General features: G+C 35.3%; 3 protein-coding genes across 12 annotated transcripts in view; 1 reads left to right on the plus strand and 2 right to left on the minus strand.

Annotated features, from left to right (window-relative positions):
* Positions 1 to 16,884, plus strand: part of LOC118736991 (mucin-5AC) — a 51,140-nt gene that overhangs the window by 28,946 nt on the left and 5,310 nt on the right. For all 10 annotated transcript variants that reach the window (XM_036467196.1, XM_036467195.1, XM_036467199.1 and 7 more), the window contains 2 exons: positions 8,378 to 8,593; positions 15,900 to 16,003. In XM_036467196.1, the coding sequence (XP_036323089.1) occupies positions 8,378 to 8,593; positions 15,900 to 16,003 (320 nt within the window). The remainder of the gene's footprint in view (positions 1 to 8,377; positions 8,594 to 15,899; positions 16,004 to 16,884) is intronic.
* LOC118736989 (neprilysin-4) lies at positions 2,817 to 5,192 on the minus strand. The gene has a single exon (XM_036467190.1). It carries the CDS (start codon positions 5,094 to 5,096, stop codon positions 3,021 to 3,023), a length of 2,076 nt encoding a protein of 691 aa, XP_036323083.1. The 5' UTR covers positions 5,097 to 5,192; the 3' UTR covers positions 2,817 to 3,020.
* LOC118736988 (neprilysin-4-like) lies at positions 9,924 to 12,931 on the minus strand. The gene has a single exon (XM_036467188.1). It carries the CDS (start codon positions 12,660 to 12,662, stop codon positions 10,572 to 10,574), a length of 2,091 nt encoding a protein of 696 aa, XP_036323081.1. The 5' UTR covers positions 12,663 to 12,931; the 3' UTR covers positions 9,924 to 10,571.

The following is a 16,884-nucleotide window of genomic DNA, read 5'->3' on the forward strand; positions in this document are numbered from 1 at the left end:
GAGTGCGAATTCGAAGAAGAGGACGAATACGAACAAGATGACGAAAAAAATTAAAACGAAGATTAATACGAATACGATCCGAAGACAACTACTAAAACGAATACGAAGGTGAATGCGAAGACTAAAGCGAAGGGAAATACGAATATGAAGAAAGGAATTCGAAGATGAAAATGAAAACGAAATTGAAAACGACGACGAAGTCGAAGATGAATACGAAGAAGAATGTGGCGACGAAGAATATACGAATGGAATAGGAATACTAATTCGAAAACGAATACTACAACGATGACGAAGGTGAATGCGTAGACTAATACGAAAACGAATATGTACATGAAAATCACCGACAAAAACGACGACAGAAAATCCTTCGGAGCTTTTAAAAAAAATCTAGAAAAGCGCCGAATTTCGACTGTAACTGGTACTCCTAGTTTCATTAACAACAGCTTTCGAGTGATTTGAGGTGTGCACTAGCACTCGGTAAGTCCAGGGCTCGATCAACATCAAAAAAATTAAAAAAAAAAACTTCTCAATAAAGCCGTTTACAGTTCAAAGGCGGGCTAGGTCCCTCCCTATTATGTGACAACAACAAGGCGCACACCAGAAATCGGAGGAGAAGCTTTTCCAAGCACTAGCCGATGTGGAAGCGCCAAATATTTAATTATTTATCTTGTGAACATTTAGCTGTTTTAAGTCACATTTGTGTTAATTCTGTCATACTGTGACACAAGAAACAATAAAAAAATAATTTCATTGTTTTAATAAAGTATTTGATTACCCTATCTAAAATTAACTCAAAGTTTTTCCATATAAAATTTGTCAAATATTTAATTCGAACAGCGTCACTAAAAGCTAACTATGTATGTATATTCGTACATCGTATTGTTTATTAAATCATACATACATATGTATCTCACTCTCTCGTCATTAAAATGCTTCACAACTACATTAGTATACAAGTATTTATGTACCATATTTATTACAATCACTTTTTCAAAGCTTATCAAGGCGCGTCTTATAAGCAGCCGCACACATTTACGTCGCCACATATATATGTATATATTTGGGGTGTTCCATACCAAAACGGACTGGATTCTCACTTCATGTTTTTGATTTGTTTCAAATTTTTAGGGTTGATGCATAAACATAAATAATAAATAAATATGAAATTGAGCTTGAAAAAATTTGAAAAAAATAAAAGTACCCATACACACGTCAACGTTCTCTATGAAAAGAAATATTTAAACAATTTTTTTTTCTCTAGAATAAAATGGTTTTTGAAAATATGGAATTTTTAAAAAATCACAATGGTAGCTCTGAGTATTGCGCAATATTTTAGTATAGTATTATGGAGCGCACTCTACAATCATTTGAGTTATGATTTTTTTACACCGAAGTTGAGTAAAATGCGTACATTACAAATTTACAAATTTTAAAATTTTTTTTTGGAATTTTTTTGAGTATGCAGTTTTGTAGCTTATTAAATTTTAGTGCCTATTAAAATAAAGTGCAAGTTTAAGCGGTTACAGAACCGGTGCTATTTTTTTTAAATTTTCTTTGAAAACGGTTTTTCGCATTTTCTTCCATAAGAAAAAAGTGCAAAAGCCGACAGCATACAAAATATTAAAAATCAACGCAATTTTGCAGTAGCTTAATACTTGCACTTTATTAAACTAAGATTTAATGGGCTACAAAGCTGCGTACTCAAAAACATTTTAGAAATTTGTAAATTTGTAAAGTACTCATTAAGGCGCTGTCCCAATGCAGGCTTGCTTTGCGCGCCTTGCTGACTTCAATTTGCTTTGATTTACTTTGAAAACTTGCTTGGCCGAATGGTGGCTTGGAACGCTGTCAAAGTAACCAGCTGTCTGGTTGAAAAGTCAATGTCTGTTCCCTTAACGTTAATAATTATTTCCTAGAAAACTCTAAAAAATTTATCAAAAACTTTCAGATTTACTTTTAAATTAATGCGAAATAATGTTTGTATTTAAAAGAAATGATAATAATGATACATATATATCTATATCTACATTTACTAAAAAAAAACTATAACTTAAAAAAGCGATTTACTTGATGAAAAGAGCTATAAAAGTTTTTTCCTCTCGTGTAAAATTTGTAAATGTGGGCTTTGCATCATTTTACTATAAGATAACAGATATGTTAAATATAAATATAGAAACAATGAATAATTTTTATTTAATTTCGAATTACCTGCATTTTCTGTGACTTTTTTAAATTAAGTAAGCAAATTTTTGTTTGAATTTATGTATTTTGAAAGGAACATACCTCCTTGTCAAAATCCTACAAAACGCTTTCAAATAAAACATTTGCTTATTTCAAACTTTGAGGCGCTTAAAGCAAGTGAAGAAAAGCTGCCATTTGGCCAGCCTTTATACGTTTTAGTATATTCAAAATAATTTTTAACACTTCTCGCAGCGAAGCAAGCAAAGCAAGCCTGCATTGGGCCAGCACCTTTATACTTAGCTTCGGTGTAAAAAAATTCATAACTCAAATTATTGTAGAGTGCACCCCACAATACTAATTGCGTAATACTCAGAGCTACAGTTGTGATTTTTTGAATTTTTTTTTTCTTGAGATGGCATATTTTTAAAAACTAATTTTTTTTTATCAATAAATTTGTATGTGAAAATTTTGCTTTTCATAGAGAATTTTGATGTGTTTATGTGTGATTTTTTTTTCAAAATTTTTCCTCGCCCCGTTCTCGAGATATTTGGAAAACTATTAAGTCGATTTTTTTTTTATTGTATTAATTAAGCTCTAATTTGATATTTAGTTATTATTTATGTTTATGCATCAACCCTAAAAGTTTGAGACAAATCAAACACATGAAGTGTGAACCCCGTCCGCTTTGGTATGGAAGGCCCCATATACATACATATATATGTGTTTATGTGCTGAGCGTAAACTTTGAACACCGATTTATTTATAGAAATTTGCAGCTTTATTTACAATCAATATTTCTCTGCTGTCCTACGCTTTGCTCTCCCTTTGTCATTTTGCCTTTAGTAGATGGCACACTTGAATTCCGGATCCATGGGCGCATCCTGACTACACCTGAATACCCATGAGAATTCTTGGAAATTCGAAAGCGCTCCTATTACGCGATACATGCTGGGTGCATGCGAATCGGAAGCTGCCACGGCTGTACGAAAAAAGGACTGTACATCGTCGCACCATAGCTGCGCAAAGCCGATAAAGAATAATTGTTGATTGTCGAAGTGCAACTGTGCAAATGTTTCACGACTTTCAATGTCTGTTGCATTGGCGGCACGCTGTGCACTCAGCCAACGTTGGTAAGCTTCATAAGCCAATTTTACACCTGCATTGTCGGCGATATTCTCTGCTTGTGACACATCGTTGGGTAGCTGCTGTCCGCCATACCGATAGTTGTGGTACTGCGCCTGAAAGCATTTGCGTCGCTCCTCGAATTGATATGTGGACTTCTCATCCCACCAGCCGTGCAAGTTGCCTGCCTTGTCATAGTTGCGGCCGTCGTCATCGAAGCCATGCACCATTTCGTGCGCAATCAAATAGCCGAGTGTGGCATACTTGAGTGCTTGGGGGTATTGCGGGCCCCAGAAGTGGCGTGGCTGTAGCAGTGCAACGGGGATTTTAATGCTATTCTCAAGTATATTGTAGGCGGGTGTAAACGAAAGCACTTCCGGCGCTTCCAGCGGCATGACAGGGCCACGCAGACGCTGTAATTTCTTACCACTCTCCATTTGCAATATTTGCTGCACATTCTCGACGTAGTTGTTGCGTGTGACTTGTAGGCCTGCATATTCAGCGGTGAAATTCTCCGACTCATAGGAGTTGATATACAAACGCATGGCATCCAACTTTTCGAGCGCATACTCGCGTGTTGAATTCGCAATCCAATCGAGTTTATTGCCATGCAGCTCTGTGCGGAAAGTCTCACGCACCTCTTCCCACACATCCAAAACCTCCCTCTCCACACGCGGATCCTTATAGCGTTGATATACCATGTAATCCACATACTTTCCAAAATATTTCTTAGTGCGCTCTATGCACCACTTGCCAACGTTACCCTTCTCCAAATCGACTAGGTACTCCTGCAGCATTTGCCAAATAATATAATTCGCAATCACATGTTTTGGAGTCTCCGCTATGACTTGAATTATGCTGACGAAATATTTTTCATCATAAACGTAAACGCTATCTGGCACTTGATCAACACCCAGCGCCAATTCCAAAAACCTCTGCAAGTCCAAGCTTTCATTGTAGATTTCCCGCAGCTTATCGACGGGTTTCAATGCGAGCAAATCGTGCAGCGTGAGCCCGGCACGCGAGTCAGAGCCACCATGTACCAGGGCACGCTCGAACTTAATCATTTCCTTGGCTACTTCCTTTGCTTTTGCCTCTTCCACACCAAAGAAACGCTTCATATGCTCCACTGTGGTTAATTCCTGTAGCACGCTGAAAATTTTCGTATTACTGCTAATCGAGAAATCCGGTGGCCCAATATAAACTTTATTGCCAGTATTATTGGCTATATCGGCCATTATGTCCACAGCGAGTATGATTTGCTTACCATATTTGTGCTGTATGTTCGCCACAGTTTCCCACCAATTGAACTCCTCCTCCTTCCAATCCTCCCCATCCAGCAGCGGTAACTTGCCAAACTCTTGGTAAGCATGTTGAAGCGACACTCTATAACGCACATCATCCTTCTTCACCAACTCACAGGCGTGGTAGAAATTCTTCACCTTTGCCTCCAGCACATTGTCATCGCGCGGTTCATTGAGTATCTGCTCGAGACGGCGATCGAAAGCAGCTGCGATCAATTGGAAGCGATCGGTCATTATGTGATTGAGCAGCTGTGCGGGGTTGTGGCGATGCCAGTTGCCGCAAGCGTATTGATAAAAGTCTACACATGGATTTACTTTTGTGTTGAGCATTACATGAATTTCTGCGGCCTTAGCTTGGCGTGAAATCTGCTTGGCCCATTCTGTATTCAAATCATCTTTCGCCGCGACTATTGTATTTTCCATGGGCGCAGCATCTGCGCTGAATTGTTGTTGTAAAAATAATAATATTGCAAACGTAACGAGACACATAGTTTTTGTGTTGTTTCAAAATAAATGTTTTCTTCTGAGCGGCTGCATTCAACCAACAGCTGTGTATGCTGAAACGAGACTGAGGCCATCCATTGCGAGCTGCCAAACTTAGAGCCATGATGGAGCATGGTGTGCAAATTTGTGTCTTATCTCGTTGTGTGAAGATAGTTTGCTGGCAGGTCACTCAGTTATCGCTGGAGAAGCTTATGGGCGGTGCGTAATCGTGCAGGCTCACAAGCAGCTGCGAGAAGAGGATTGCATGGAACTGTATTGAGTGCTATTGTCAATGAGGTGTTTGTATTGGATGTATGTATGGAGGGAAGAAGCGAAGAGTGTTTGTGAAATTATGCTAGTACCGATTTTTTCGCCAATACGCTGATTAGTTTCCATTGTTTTCGCTTTATTAAAAAAAAAAACACAAACATATGTATGTATACATTAGGGTGGCCCAAAATAAGTAAAGTCTGAATTTTTATGCTCTCACCGCCATGGAATTGTTCTATACCGAAAAAATATACCTCAATTTTTTTTCCCCACCTGCATTTTTGGACCACGCTAGTATACATACATATGTGTATTAGACCGCACCACCTTTCGAGCACTCAAAGAAAGTTCGCCATGCACCTTTGAGTCTAAAGTATTTTTGCAAGGCAATTTCGAAGGATTTTTTGCCGAGGCGCTGCCTTTTTACATTTTGCTTTGATACCTACATTCGAGCACCCCAATCGAAAAAATATGCGGTTCACGAGTTGTAAATGGGGGTCCACGAAAATTTATCTTATTTCGATAGTAAAAAACAAAACTGTTGGCTTGTAGGCAGGTAATACTAAAAAAAATTAAGGGTGCAAAGAAATCCAAATTTTTCGGCGATTTCGGCCGGAAACAGGAGCTCAATTTATACGTACATTTAATTAAAAATTTTAAAAGTAAAAGAAAATTTAATAACAAAATATAAAAGAAATTTTTAAAAGTTTAGTAAATGAAATTAAAAAAAAAAACGTGTCTCCTGTTAAAACAATAAAACCTAAAAACTTTTAAAAAAATTAAACTAAAAAATAAAAAATTAATAGAATAAAAAATAAAATGAGTTCCCAAAACTTAGATAAATGCAATTAAAAAAACTATTTTTCGTTTTAAAACAATAAAATCTGAAAATCTGAAGAAAATATAATTAAAATAAATAGAACTAAGTAAGTTTCTAAAAATTGAATTAATTTAAAATTAAATACTCTGCTACTTAAAAACAAATCTAAAAATTAAAACAAAATTAAATTAACAAATAAAAGCAAATTTAATTTAAAAAAATAAATAAATACTTAAAATAACTTTTCAAAAATTAAAATAAATTAAAAAATTATATACTGCTTTTAAAAAAATAAAGTCTAAAAATTAATAGGAAAGTAAATTAAAAAAAAAAAAAGAAAAAAAAATATTTAAAAAAAATGCTGCCCTAAAGTTCGAACATCAGCTCCCAGTGCTTTGCTCACTCGGCCATTGTGACTGTTAGAGCAGCGCGAGCAAAATTATATACATACATCTTCATTTGGCACATGGTCAAGTGCTTTCTATCCAAAGAGCTTTTCACCTTGAAAGTTGACAATTAAGCTTGTTTTTTTTAAGACTTTCTTGGCTACTGTCTTTCAGTTATCTTACAAAAGACCAGAATTGTCTTATTAGCTTATACTTATATAGGGTGTCCAAAAAGTACCATGCTAAACAAGAGGAGAAGTTAGGTGGGGGTGAGATTCCTGAAATGCAAAAACTTATCACCGTTATTGAAATATTGATATTTTTTCATAAAAAAATCGGGCCTTTTCATGTATATATTTTCTTTAACTGCGCGTACAAACAAGGCTATACTTAGTAAATTTTTGCTGTAACATACTTCCCAAGTACAAAAGTATATTACTACCTGCTCCTGACAATATTTTATGATAATTAAAAAAATAATAATAATAATTAAAGTGCTCGACATTTTTACGAAAATGTATTGATTTTTTTAAATATTGCGCAAAGTTTGAAACTACGATTTATACGGGTTTCATTAAAGAATAAGGTATATTTTTATGAAAAGAATAATTAAAATCGACCAATAATAAAATAAATATTCAAAACTTCTCAATATGTGGGTGTCCTATACTATAGTTACCAGCGCTTGTGTTAAGAGAAATGTATTTAGTTGACGTAACTAAACTCTTTACTCGGTATAATTATTTTATAGCATTTCTGCATACTTAATTAAAAAAATAATAATAATTTTGCATACACATATGTGAATCTATAACTCAGCTTAAACTATGGAAGTATATATGCGGAGGAATGCAAATTTATATCATCTTTCTTTTTTGACAGTTGGTTGAATTATTCAATTCTTTAGTCACTTTCATTTCCGTTTCTTCGCCATATTGATGTGGGAAAAGCACGTGCGGTTTTACGAGACGCCACACCATGTCAGACGCCTAAAAATATGACATTGGAAATGCATATGCATCTACATAGTTTATAAGTATGTATATGTCCTTATGCACATTAGGGCGGGTCGAAAAACACAATATGTTTGATACGAAAGAAGAAAAGAAATTCTGTTTCTCTGCGACAATATCTTCAGTCTGCGGCATGAGCTTGAAAATTTAAAAAAAAGAGCGGGAATGCCAATTTTTCAAATGTTTATAACGACTTTTGTAGATCCAATCCGGAACTTATTACCTCTCATAAAATCATGAAAAAACAAATTGGGTAAATTAAAAGAAAGTAACATCAAATTTTTAAGAAATTATTGTTTATTTCCTACCAAATTTATTAATTGGTTAAAATATTTATGTCACTTACTTTTAATTCGCTCAATTTATTTTTTTTTTATGATTTTATGAGAGGAAATAAGTTCCGGATTTGATCTACACAAGTTAAATTAAAATTGTTGGTATTCCCACCCTTATTTTCAATTTTTCAAGCTTATTCCGCAATACAATTTTCGTAGCAAACATTTGTTCGTGTTCGACCCGCCCTAATGCGGGTACATAGGTACATGCATTTGTATTGGCGTTCATCACTGAAGGAACAATGAAGATAATTGTCTAAAAAGCATAATATAAATTGTGTTTTAGCTACACCATTTAGGACGCAAATATTTTATTTTATTGCATTCAATATTTCCTAGAGTCCTGTTATGCCTTCTTCGTTTTCCAAACTAACTCTATCCCATTACTAATCACTCATACATATTCAACATATGCTTCATCTCATTTACTTATGTATATTTATTTATGTTTTACTATTTGCAGCCATACCAATTTTCTACATTCTGGCCATTGTGCCTGGTCTCATGCCATGGGAGCAAGAATATCGTTTCTTATCGTTTTGCCACCTGGCCGGTTCAGTGGCGCCATGGTGCGGCAGTTTTTTCTATCATCTCTTCATGAATATTGACCGAGGCGAACATGTTTACTACAGGCTGCTGAAATTGGATATGGTCGGCATATGGGTTAGTCAAAGTTTTGGTAAGTACAGAAAAATCACACTTAGTTAAGTAATCTTGTCCATAAATGTTTACTTTATTTTCAATATTTCAACGAGCAATAACAAAATTGCTGAAACATGAAGACATTATTATTATTTTTTTTTTCAATGATAACTGATGATGAGAAACGATTTCTGTACAACAACGCAACCGGTCTTGGGCGAGAGATGATGTTTCACCTTTAATAAGGAGGACTTCAACAAAGGAAGGTTGGAAGCGATCTCCATGGAACCGACCAAACAACTCGGATGAGTACCGTTGGCAATTAAAAGGCTTTAATAAAGCGACCTCAATTCGGTGATTTCCCCATATAATTCGATACCCTTCGGAGGTTGTCAATCGTAAAGGAGTGGTGGCAAGATGGCACACATCTGGTGGAGGACACGTTGCCTAGGGTGGTGCAAAATAAGTAAAGTCGGAATTTTAATGCTATTTATACCCAATTTTTTTATTTTGAAATCGAAAAATATTTAGATGTCGCTCAAGGCGCTCAAAGTTTTCCATGTATTATATGTGGGGAAAAAACACTTTTCGTAGAAATAGTATAGAATAAAACGCCCAGCATACTCGACTTACCTTGCTCCCTCAGAACTCCGCTCGTTTCTTATCGACAAATAGGTATACTAGTGGGGTCACTAGCAGCCAGTTCAAGCTAACCTATCACTCTTTGAAACTAATTTTCATCTTTTCCAGCAAAGCTAGTGTGGGGAGTAAATTTTTTTAAAGAATATTTCCTGCTATAGAGCTAACATTAATTTAAGAAATAACAGCGCTGCGTCATTTAAACATACTTAAATCATATATGCTAACCCCTTAAAAGTTCACTCCAACGTTAGGATATTGTTGAAATAAACCACTTAGGAGCATTTGACCTTTTGCGTTTTTAAAAAAACCTGCGATACTGTGCGATGCATATTTTGAGAAACCTTGCTGAAAATACTCAAATTTTGTAAAAGCATTAGAAAATTTCTGCGCATAAGGGCATTTAGCAGAACGATTTATATTAACAAAAAGGATTTTGTAAAACAAGTACAAAACGGGAGTATTATATTTAAGTAATTTTTAGTCCGATGATTCCGAGTATATCCTTAGTTTTTAAAAATTCGCTTTTAGTCAACATCGGGCAAGTCCTTTAGCATATTTATATATAAAGAAAAAAATGAGTGGGATGCAATGAAGGTTAAATAATTTTTTTCAACAAACTAGATGGTTTAGAATCACCATCAGCGAGCTCAAATACCGAGTTCAAGAGACTTAAACCACTTTATTTGAAAATAAAAAATTGAAAACAGAATCGTAATCAGTGAATAAAAAAATTTTTTCAAAATTTTTTTACCAGCTTGTTTGATTTTCCGACCACTGTGCGGAACCACGCAAAAGCTCTCTCTCTCTTTCATATATTATGTTTCCAAAGTTCTGTGTATTATTTAATTTTATTACAAGTAAAAGCACTTGATAACAGTGCGAACTCACTCATTTAATTAAGATTAAATTGTTTGCTTCTATTATTAGTATAAAACACAAACATATACATGTGTATTTACCATAATTAATGGGAAGCATAACAAATTGGCATTGAACTTCTTGATTCCATATGTAAATATTATCATCACTTCCGCAAATCGATTACAAAAAAAAAACAAATAATATTCCGACGAATTGATAACATGCTCCTTTTTTGTAATCGGTTAAAAAAAGAACAATAAATAAAAATAAATCAACTTAAATGTTATGTATGTAAGAAATTTATTAAACTACTCATAACCCGTTTACACATAGCTCCTTGTGCGAATATGTAAATAGGTATACTCGAATAATACACCATAGTTAGGAACTTTGCTTGCGGCTGCTAATTTAACCGTGCACCGCGCCCTATGCAAACCTTAACCACAAGTATACCTGCGAGCGATTTAGGGAACTCTTACAAAACTGACGGAACTAAGAAAAAACCAAGTGGTTCAATAAATTACACACTTTCGCCTCGGATTCATTCGTACATCCGCTCGACACTTGAATTCCAAAGCGAATTCATCAAAATTTGACAGCATCGCAACAACGCGCACCTCCTCAGGCGCATGTTGATCGATGGCAACTATAATTTGCCGCCAGTTTCGATTCACATCGGTACACCAAACTTGCGCCAAACTCACGAAAAACAATTGACGCGGCGTGAAATCCATATTCGGCAACGTTTCCTGCAGTAACGCAGTCGAATTGTGACTTTGTTGCAGCAACCATTGCTGGAAGGCTGCATAGGCAATACGCACACCCACATTGTCGGCGATATTCTCATCTTGCGCATTTGTTTTCGGCAATTTGCGTCCGTTGTAATGGTACTCGCCATACTGTTGCTTGAAACAGTCCTTGCGCTTGGCGAACTCTTCGGTAGAGCTGCGATCCCACCAATTGTTCAAATTACCCTTTGCATCGTATTTACGTAGTATGGCATCGAAGCCATGCGCCATTTCGTGTGCCAGTATAAAGCCAATGGTACCGTACTTCAGTGTAACGGGATAGGCGTCGTCCCAGAGAAAGAGCGGCTGCAGGAATGCGACTGATATAAGCACTTTATTATATTCAGCCGCGTAAGCAGGCGTGAAATTAAGCGTTTCTGCTTCATCCAACTTTGGTGGCTCCATCAAACGTAGGCGATAATTGCGACCACGTACCTCTAAGATATTGATGACGTTATCAAAGTATTGGTCTGTGCTAATGACCAGATCACCATAAAGTTGCTCGAAGTTTTCCTCTTCATATGCATTTATCTCCATTGACATGGCCGAGAGTTTTTCCAATGCTTTATCGCGCGTTACTTCCGACATCCAATCGCTATCAGCTGATTGCAGTAGATCACTAAATGAACTCTTTAGCTCTAACCATAGACTTTGCAGCTCAGCAGTCATGCCCGTATTATGTGCAGATAGTTGCCGAAATACCATGCGATCTAGGTATTTGACGAAGAAGCGTTTCATACGATCGACACAACGATTTTGATGTTTCACATCTGAGTCATTCGCTTCCATACGGAAATCCTGTAATAGCTCCCACATAATGTAATTGGCCACGACCTCTTTGGGCGTATCCTCGATAACTTTACGCAAATTGTCCAGATAAGTTTCGACATATTCGTAAACGGGCAGCACATATGGATGTCCCAGCCAAACGTTGACAAAATGTGTGAAATTCAGCGTTGGTTTGTAATTCTCCGTCATCGCATCCAGTAGCGTCAATTGTGCTTTGTCCTCCATGCCCAAGCCCTTCGTGGCATCGAGCTTTCCTGCCGCAAGTCGCTTTTCGAAATCAACAATCTCCATTGCTGTCTTGGACGCCAACTCCATTCGCATGCCCAGTATCTCGTGCATCTCCAATTGCCTGGCCAATGCCAAGGCCACATAGTAGTCGGTCGCGCGCGCTGTTACCAACTTATCCAGTTGTCCCAAGTATAACCGATTCAATTCGTTATTGGTCAGGTCGGCAAAAATGTCTGCACCAATAATGATTTGTTTGCCATATTTGCGCAGAATGAGTGCAACAACTTCCAGCCAATCGAATTTATCTGCCTGCCATTGTTCGCCCTTCAACGCTGGCATGCCACCAAACTCCTCCAGCACGGAAAGCAACTTCTGACGATAGTTCTTACGCAATTCCGCTTTATTCATACACGATTCAAAGAAGTATTTTACCTTGCGATCCATCTCTGATTCGTTTGTGCGCTTGGGTTCGCGCATCAAACGCACTACACGCCGGTTATAGGCCTTCTTGAGTACATTGAAGATGCCTGTTTTGCCATCCGAAAAGCTTGCCGGATTGATTTTAGGCCAATTACCGCAAGAGTAACGATAAAAGTCATCGCACGCATCCACTTGTGGCTGCATATAATTTCGCATTTCTGCAGATTTTGAGCGACGCAGAAGTTCACGCTCCAAATTCGTATGGAAATCGGTGGTGTGAATGTGTCGCGCGGCAAAGGCGAATGTAACACAATAACAACATAGAGCGAATACAAACGGCAAAAGGAACCAAAACTGCTGTTTGGTTGTTGAACACATTTTCGAAACGACTACCGATTTCGGACTGATGCTTTACATTTTTTGTACTTCACGCTTAGAAAGCGCGACTGTTTCATTTCGTATTTGGTTTGTTTACAAACACGCGAAAGTCGGGAAAGTAGCTGTCGGCCGAATTTAATTCGGAACTGGCCAGAGGTTATCAGCCGCTTATATGTGTGTACATACCTACATATGTAAGTACTCGCTTTAACACAATGCTTATACATATGTACTTATATTTGTTCTCAATTAGCAGATCAATAATGTACTCGAACGGTGATTGTATTTTTATGCGAAGCTGTTTTTTCATAGCAGAAATACACTCGGAGGTTTGCCATTGCCTGCCGAGGGGCGACCGCTGTTAAGAAAAAACCCTTTTTTCTAAATTTTTTGCGATGTTACTTTTACCAGGGCTTGAACCCAGGTGCTGCGGAGTGGAAGCGCGCACTGCTTACCATTACACCACAGCGGCCGCATTTTTATTTTAGGTGTGCGTATAAATAGTACTACGCAATTACAGCGAACAACATCCCAATAAACGTTGAACAATCAATATTTTCCAAACGGTTTTTAAAAAATTGTTCCAAACTAGTTTGTGAAATATTCAGCGACCTTAACAGTTATAACTTTTATTCAAAAAATAACCTTTTAGTGTTATTTAGTGAGTTTTATTTTGGATAATGGAAAAAAGGTTCTGAACTAAAACGATGTTTGCATGTATGTAAATATTTATATAAAAAAAATTATTCGAACAAAAAGGTTGGTAGGCACAAGGGATGCCAACTCATTTTATCTTTCTCCCCGTTGGCCACCGCGAAATTTCACGATTTTCGGTGAAATTCCGCGCACTAGCATGATTCCATTAAAAAAAAACTCAAATTTTCTAATTCAATTGCTCGAATGTATTAACGAATGTACATATAATATTTTAATGTTAAATTTTTTTTTATTAAAATATGTCTTATGATATGTATAACGTACGCCATATAAGTCAAAGTTTAAAACTTTATTCAGAACTCACAAAACTTCAACAAATTAAAACAAAATTTCATCAAAATTTTCAACTTTTTACTCGTAATTTTTAGAAGCCAATTTATTCTAGTATAACACCGTTCGATAGTAAATTTTACACACAAAAACATGAATATATTCGCGAAACTATTGGTAAATTATAGTAAATCTGCGTACTTAGTTCTTCTCTCGGACGTCAGGATTTTTTTAAAGGACTTTGAAATTTAAAAAATATGATAATTTCAAAAAATCTTTTTAAAAAATTCAACGCAATGTAGGATAACAATAACTATATAGTATAAAAGAAAAATTCTGTAAAATTATAACAGAGTAAATTTTTGTGTTGCATAAGGACGAATGAGTATGGAAATTTTGTCCTTAAATATCCTTGAAAATTTGCAATATTTTTTTTTGAAAAAATTATTGTTTGAGAACTAATATACGCACGACCTCATCATCGAATTTCGTCCTGCTAACTTTATTTACTTAAAAAGATAAAATTTATTAAAAGCGCATTTTGAATACCTATTCGTCCTTTTAAACCAAAAAGCTTTATTGTTTTTTAATTCTACAGATTTTTTTCTCTCATTTGGTATCCATATTGTTATTCTACATTGCACTTATTTTTTTCAAATATTTTTTTTTAATTTTAAAGTCCTTTGAAAAAAATCCTGACGTCGGAGTGAAAACCTAAATATGTATTTTTACTATATCTGGCACATAGCTCCGTGAGTATATCGATTCTTTCATGTGTTATGAAATTTTTTCGTTTTTGACGCACAGTGTAGTAGTGTGCACGTTTGAAGGGCTAAAAATTACCTTTGATTTTTGATATTTTTTTATGCTGGGGCCTTTCGCACTTTCTTCCACTCGGTTCTCTTGATAAAATCAGATTAGAGATTAGACATATGTATTTATGTATATATGTAGTATTATTATTTAATGTTAGCTAATGAAAATGTCATACTTACATATATTAATAAATGAATAAATAATTGCATTATTTAATATGTATGTATATATATGTAAATGAATATAAGTAAAATTAAAAAAAACGGCAATCTGTAGGCGATTCTGTAACTCTTAGCATTAAAAAAGTTGTTAGGTTACTTAACCACTTTTGCTCTTTGCACTAAGAATTGTGTGATTCTCTTGCTTAACAACGAACGAACAGCTGATTATTTCTATATTACGAAAAAAACTTATTCCCTTCCCGCGGAAACAGAACTCCGTTGGCGTTAGTTCAAAAGGATTGTCGATTTCCCGAAGCCGACGCCGGTCAATTAATGGCACATTCATGCAGAGTCCGCAAAATGCTCCGGAGGGTTGTCCGGATGATGCATCAGACTAGGCCGACATTCTTTGAACTGCCATCAAATTATAACTTAAGAAAGTTTTATTACATGGCAGTTGAGAAGTGCATGTGCAAATTTTTCATAAACTTAATTAATGAAATGGTGTTAGCAGTCGCATCTAAAAAGTATATTAAAAACTGTTTTTTCAAACATGAAACACAATTGATAAATAAGAGATTAAATACTCTGACTAACATTTGGAATATTTTTTAAGTTTTGAAATTAAGTTTTGGTCGTTTTAACGCCATCCGGGTTCACTAGTAAAGTAACCATGATTAGTTTTTGCGTAGTACTTTCCACTGCAATTGTGCAGAGAATTTCTGTCTCTACAATGTGGTATTTTTATCTTTTCGATTAATGCATTTGCAGTCAGAGCTCTTGGCGTTGAGTTGAACAAAATTTGCTAGTTTTTCATTAATTTAAAATTTCGAAAAAAAAATAGATCCCATTGTTATACCATTATCGGGCAAAACTTAAAAATAAAAGAAAATCAATCGATACGTTTTTTTTGGAAATCAACATTTTATATTAAAAATTTTTAAATTTGATAGAAATACGGGTTTGAAAGATCTTTCAATTTTAAATGCCGAAAAAGTTTTGGAAATATTTTTCTTAAAGTCATGGGCATTACAACAAACAGGAACTGGACAACATTTTTTTTTTTTTACCAGGCCTCTTTCAATTGATACTATCACATAAAAATTAAAAAAAAAAATCGAAGATGCAAATGCCAAATGTATAAATATATGTCATTGATATTTCCTAATGTGGAAATTTTTTTGGGAACTAAAGGACGGGGCTAATAAGCTACAAAAAATGCCATTTAAGTATTATACCAGCTATTATTATATAAATTTTTTTTTCTTTTCAGGTGCTTTGCCGCTAGTCACAGCTACGACGTTTTGCTTTAACTTTACATTGAAATGGTTCATCATAATATCGTACTGCTTGCTATCTCTTTGGGGACTTTATAAAGTGAGTACACATCTGCCAACTACATAAGCATCATCATAAATTGCGTATGTACTTAACCACTTTGATAAATATGAAAATGAATATGTATGTATGTATAGGAAAAAAAACTTAAAAGAGTTAATAAAAATTAAAAATATTTTCCAACTGTCATAGAAAAATATAGAAATATACAAATGACTACTTTCAGCGGCATTTTTTTGCCGCCTGTGTACCGCTGATAAATATAATTACTCATACGCCTAGGCAGATACTTTTTCGGAGCGTATTGCCCATATTTGTCCAATATTTGTTGTATTTGTTATCGACTCCCTGATATCTGTTATGGAGTCGATCACGTTGATAACGATGTTTAACCTACAGTTAGTGTTAACCGGACAATGAGAAACTGGCCCTAAAACTTCAATAATTTGCGATAACTATGTACTTTTGTATGTATGTATATACGTAAACATGTATTACTGCCATCTTTTGGAAATTTGCCTAAAATATTAGTATCGAACCTAATTCTCTAAATGCACAAAGCGTGCTATTTTTGGCCCTATTTTACTTCAAAATGGCACTTTTGAAAAATAGTGCTTTTGCTGAACTAAATTCTTTTAATTTCTAAAGTTTATACAACTTATTTATCTTATTTTGGCATTTCACTTTTGGTTTAGAAATTCCTTATTTTATTGTTAAATGGGAAAGATTGGCACCTTTCTTGGCTTTTCTATTTTTCTGTTTGGCACTTTTTTATCCTCAATATGGCATCTCATAGCTAAGTAAGTGTTGTTGGCAGCCCTGGAAGTCATACTCTGTAATTAGCAGAGATTAGTGGTGTAGTGAGGATAAATTCGAATGCCCAGAATTTGTGAATTAATTCATTCTCCGGTTGAGAGTGA

The sequence above is a fragment of the Rhagoletis pomonella genome, unplaced genomic scaffold, assembly GCF_013731165.1.
Source record: "Rhagoletis pomonella isolate Grant_MI unplaced genomic scaffold, Rhpom_1.0 Rhpom_scaffold_00004, whole genome shotgun sequence".
NCBI lineage: Eukaryota > Metazoa > Arthropoda > Insecta > Diptera > Tephritidae > Rhagoletis > Rhagoletis pomonella.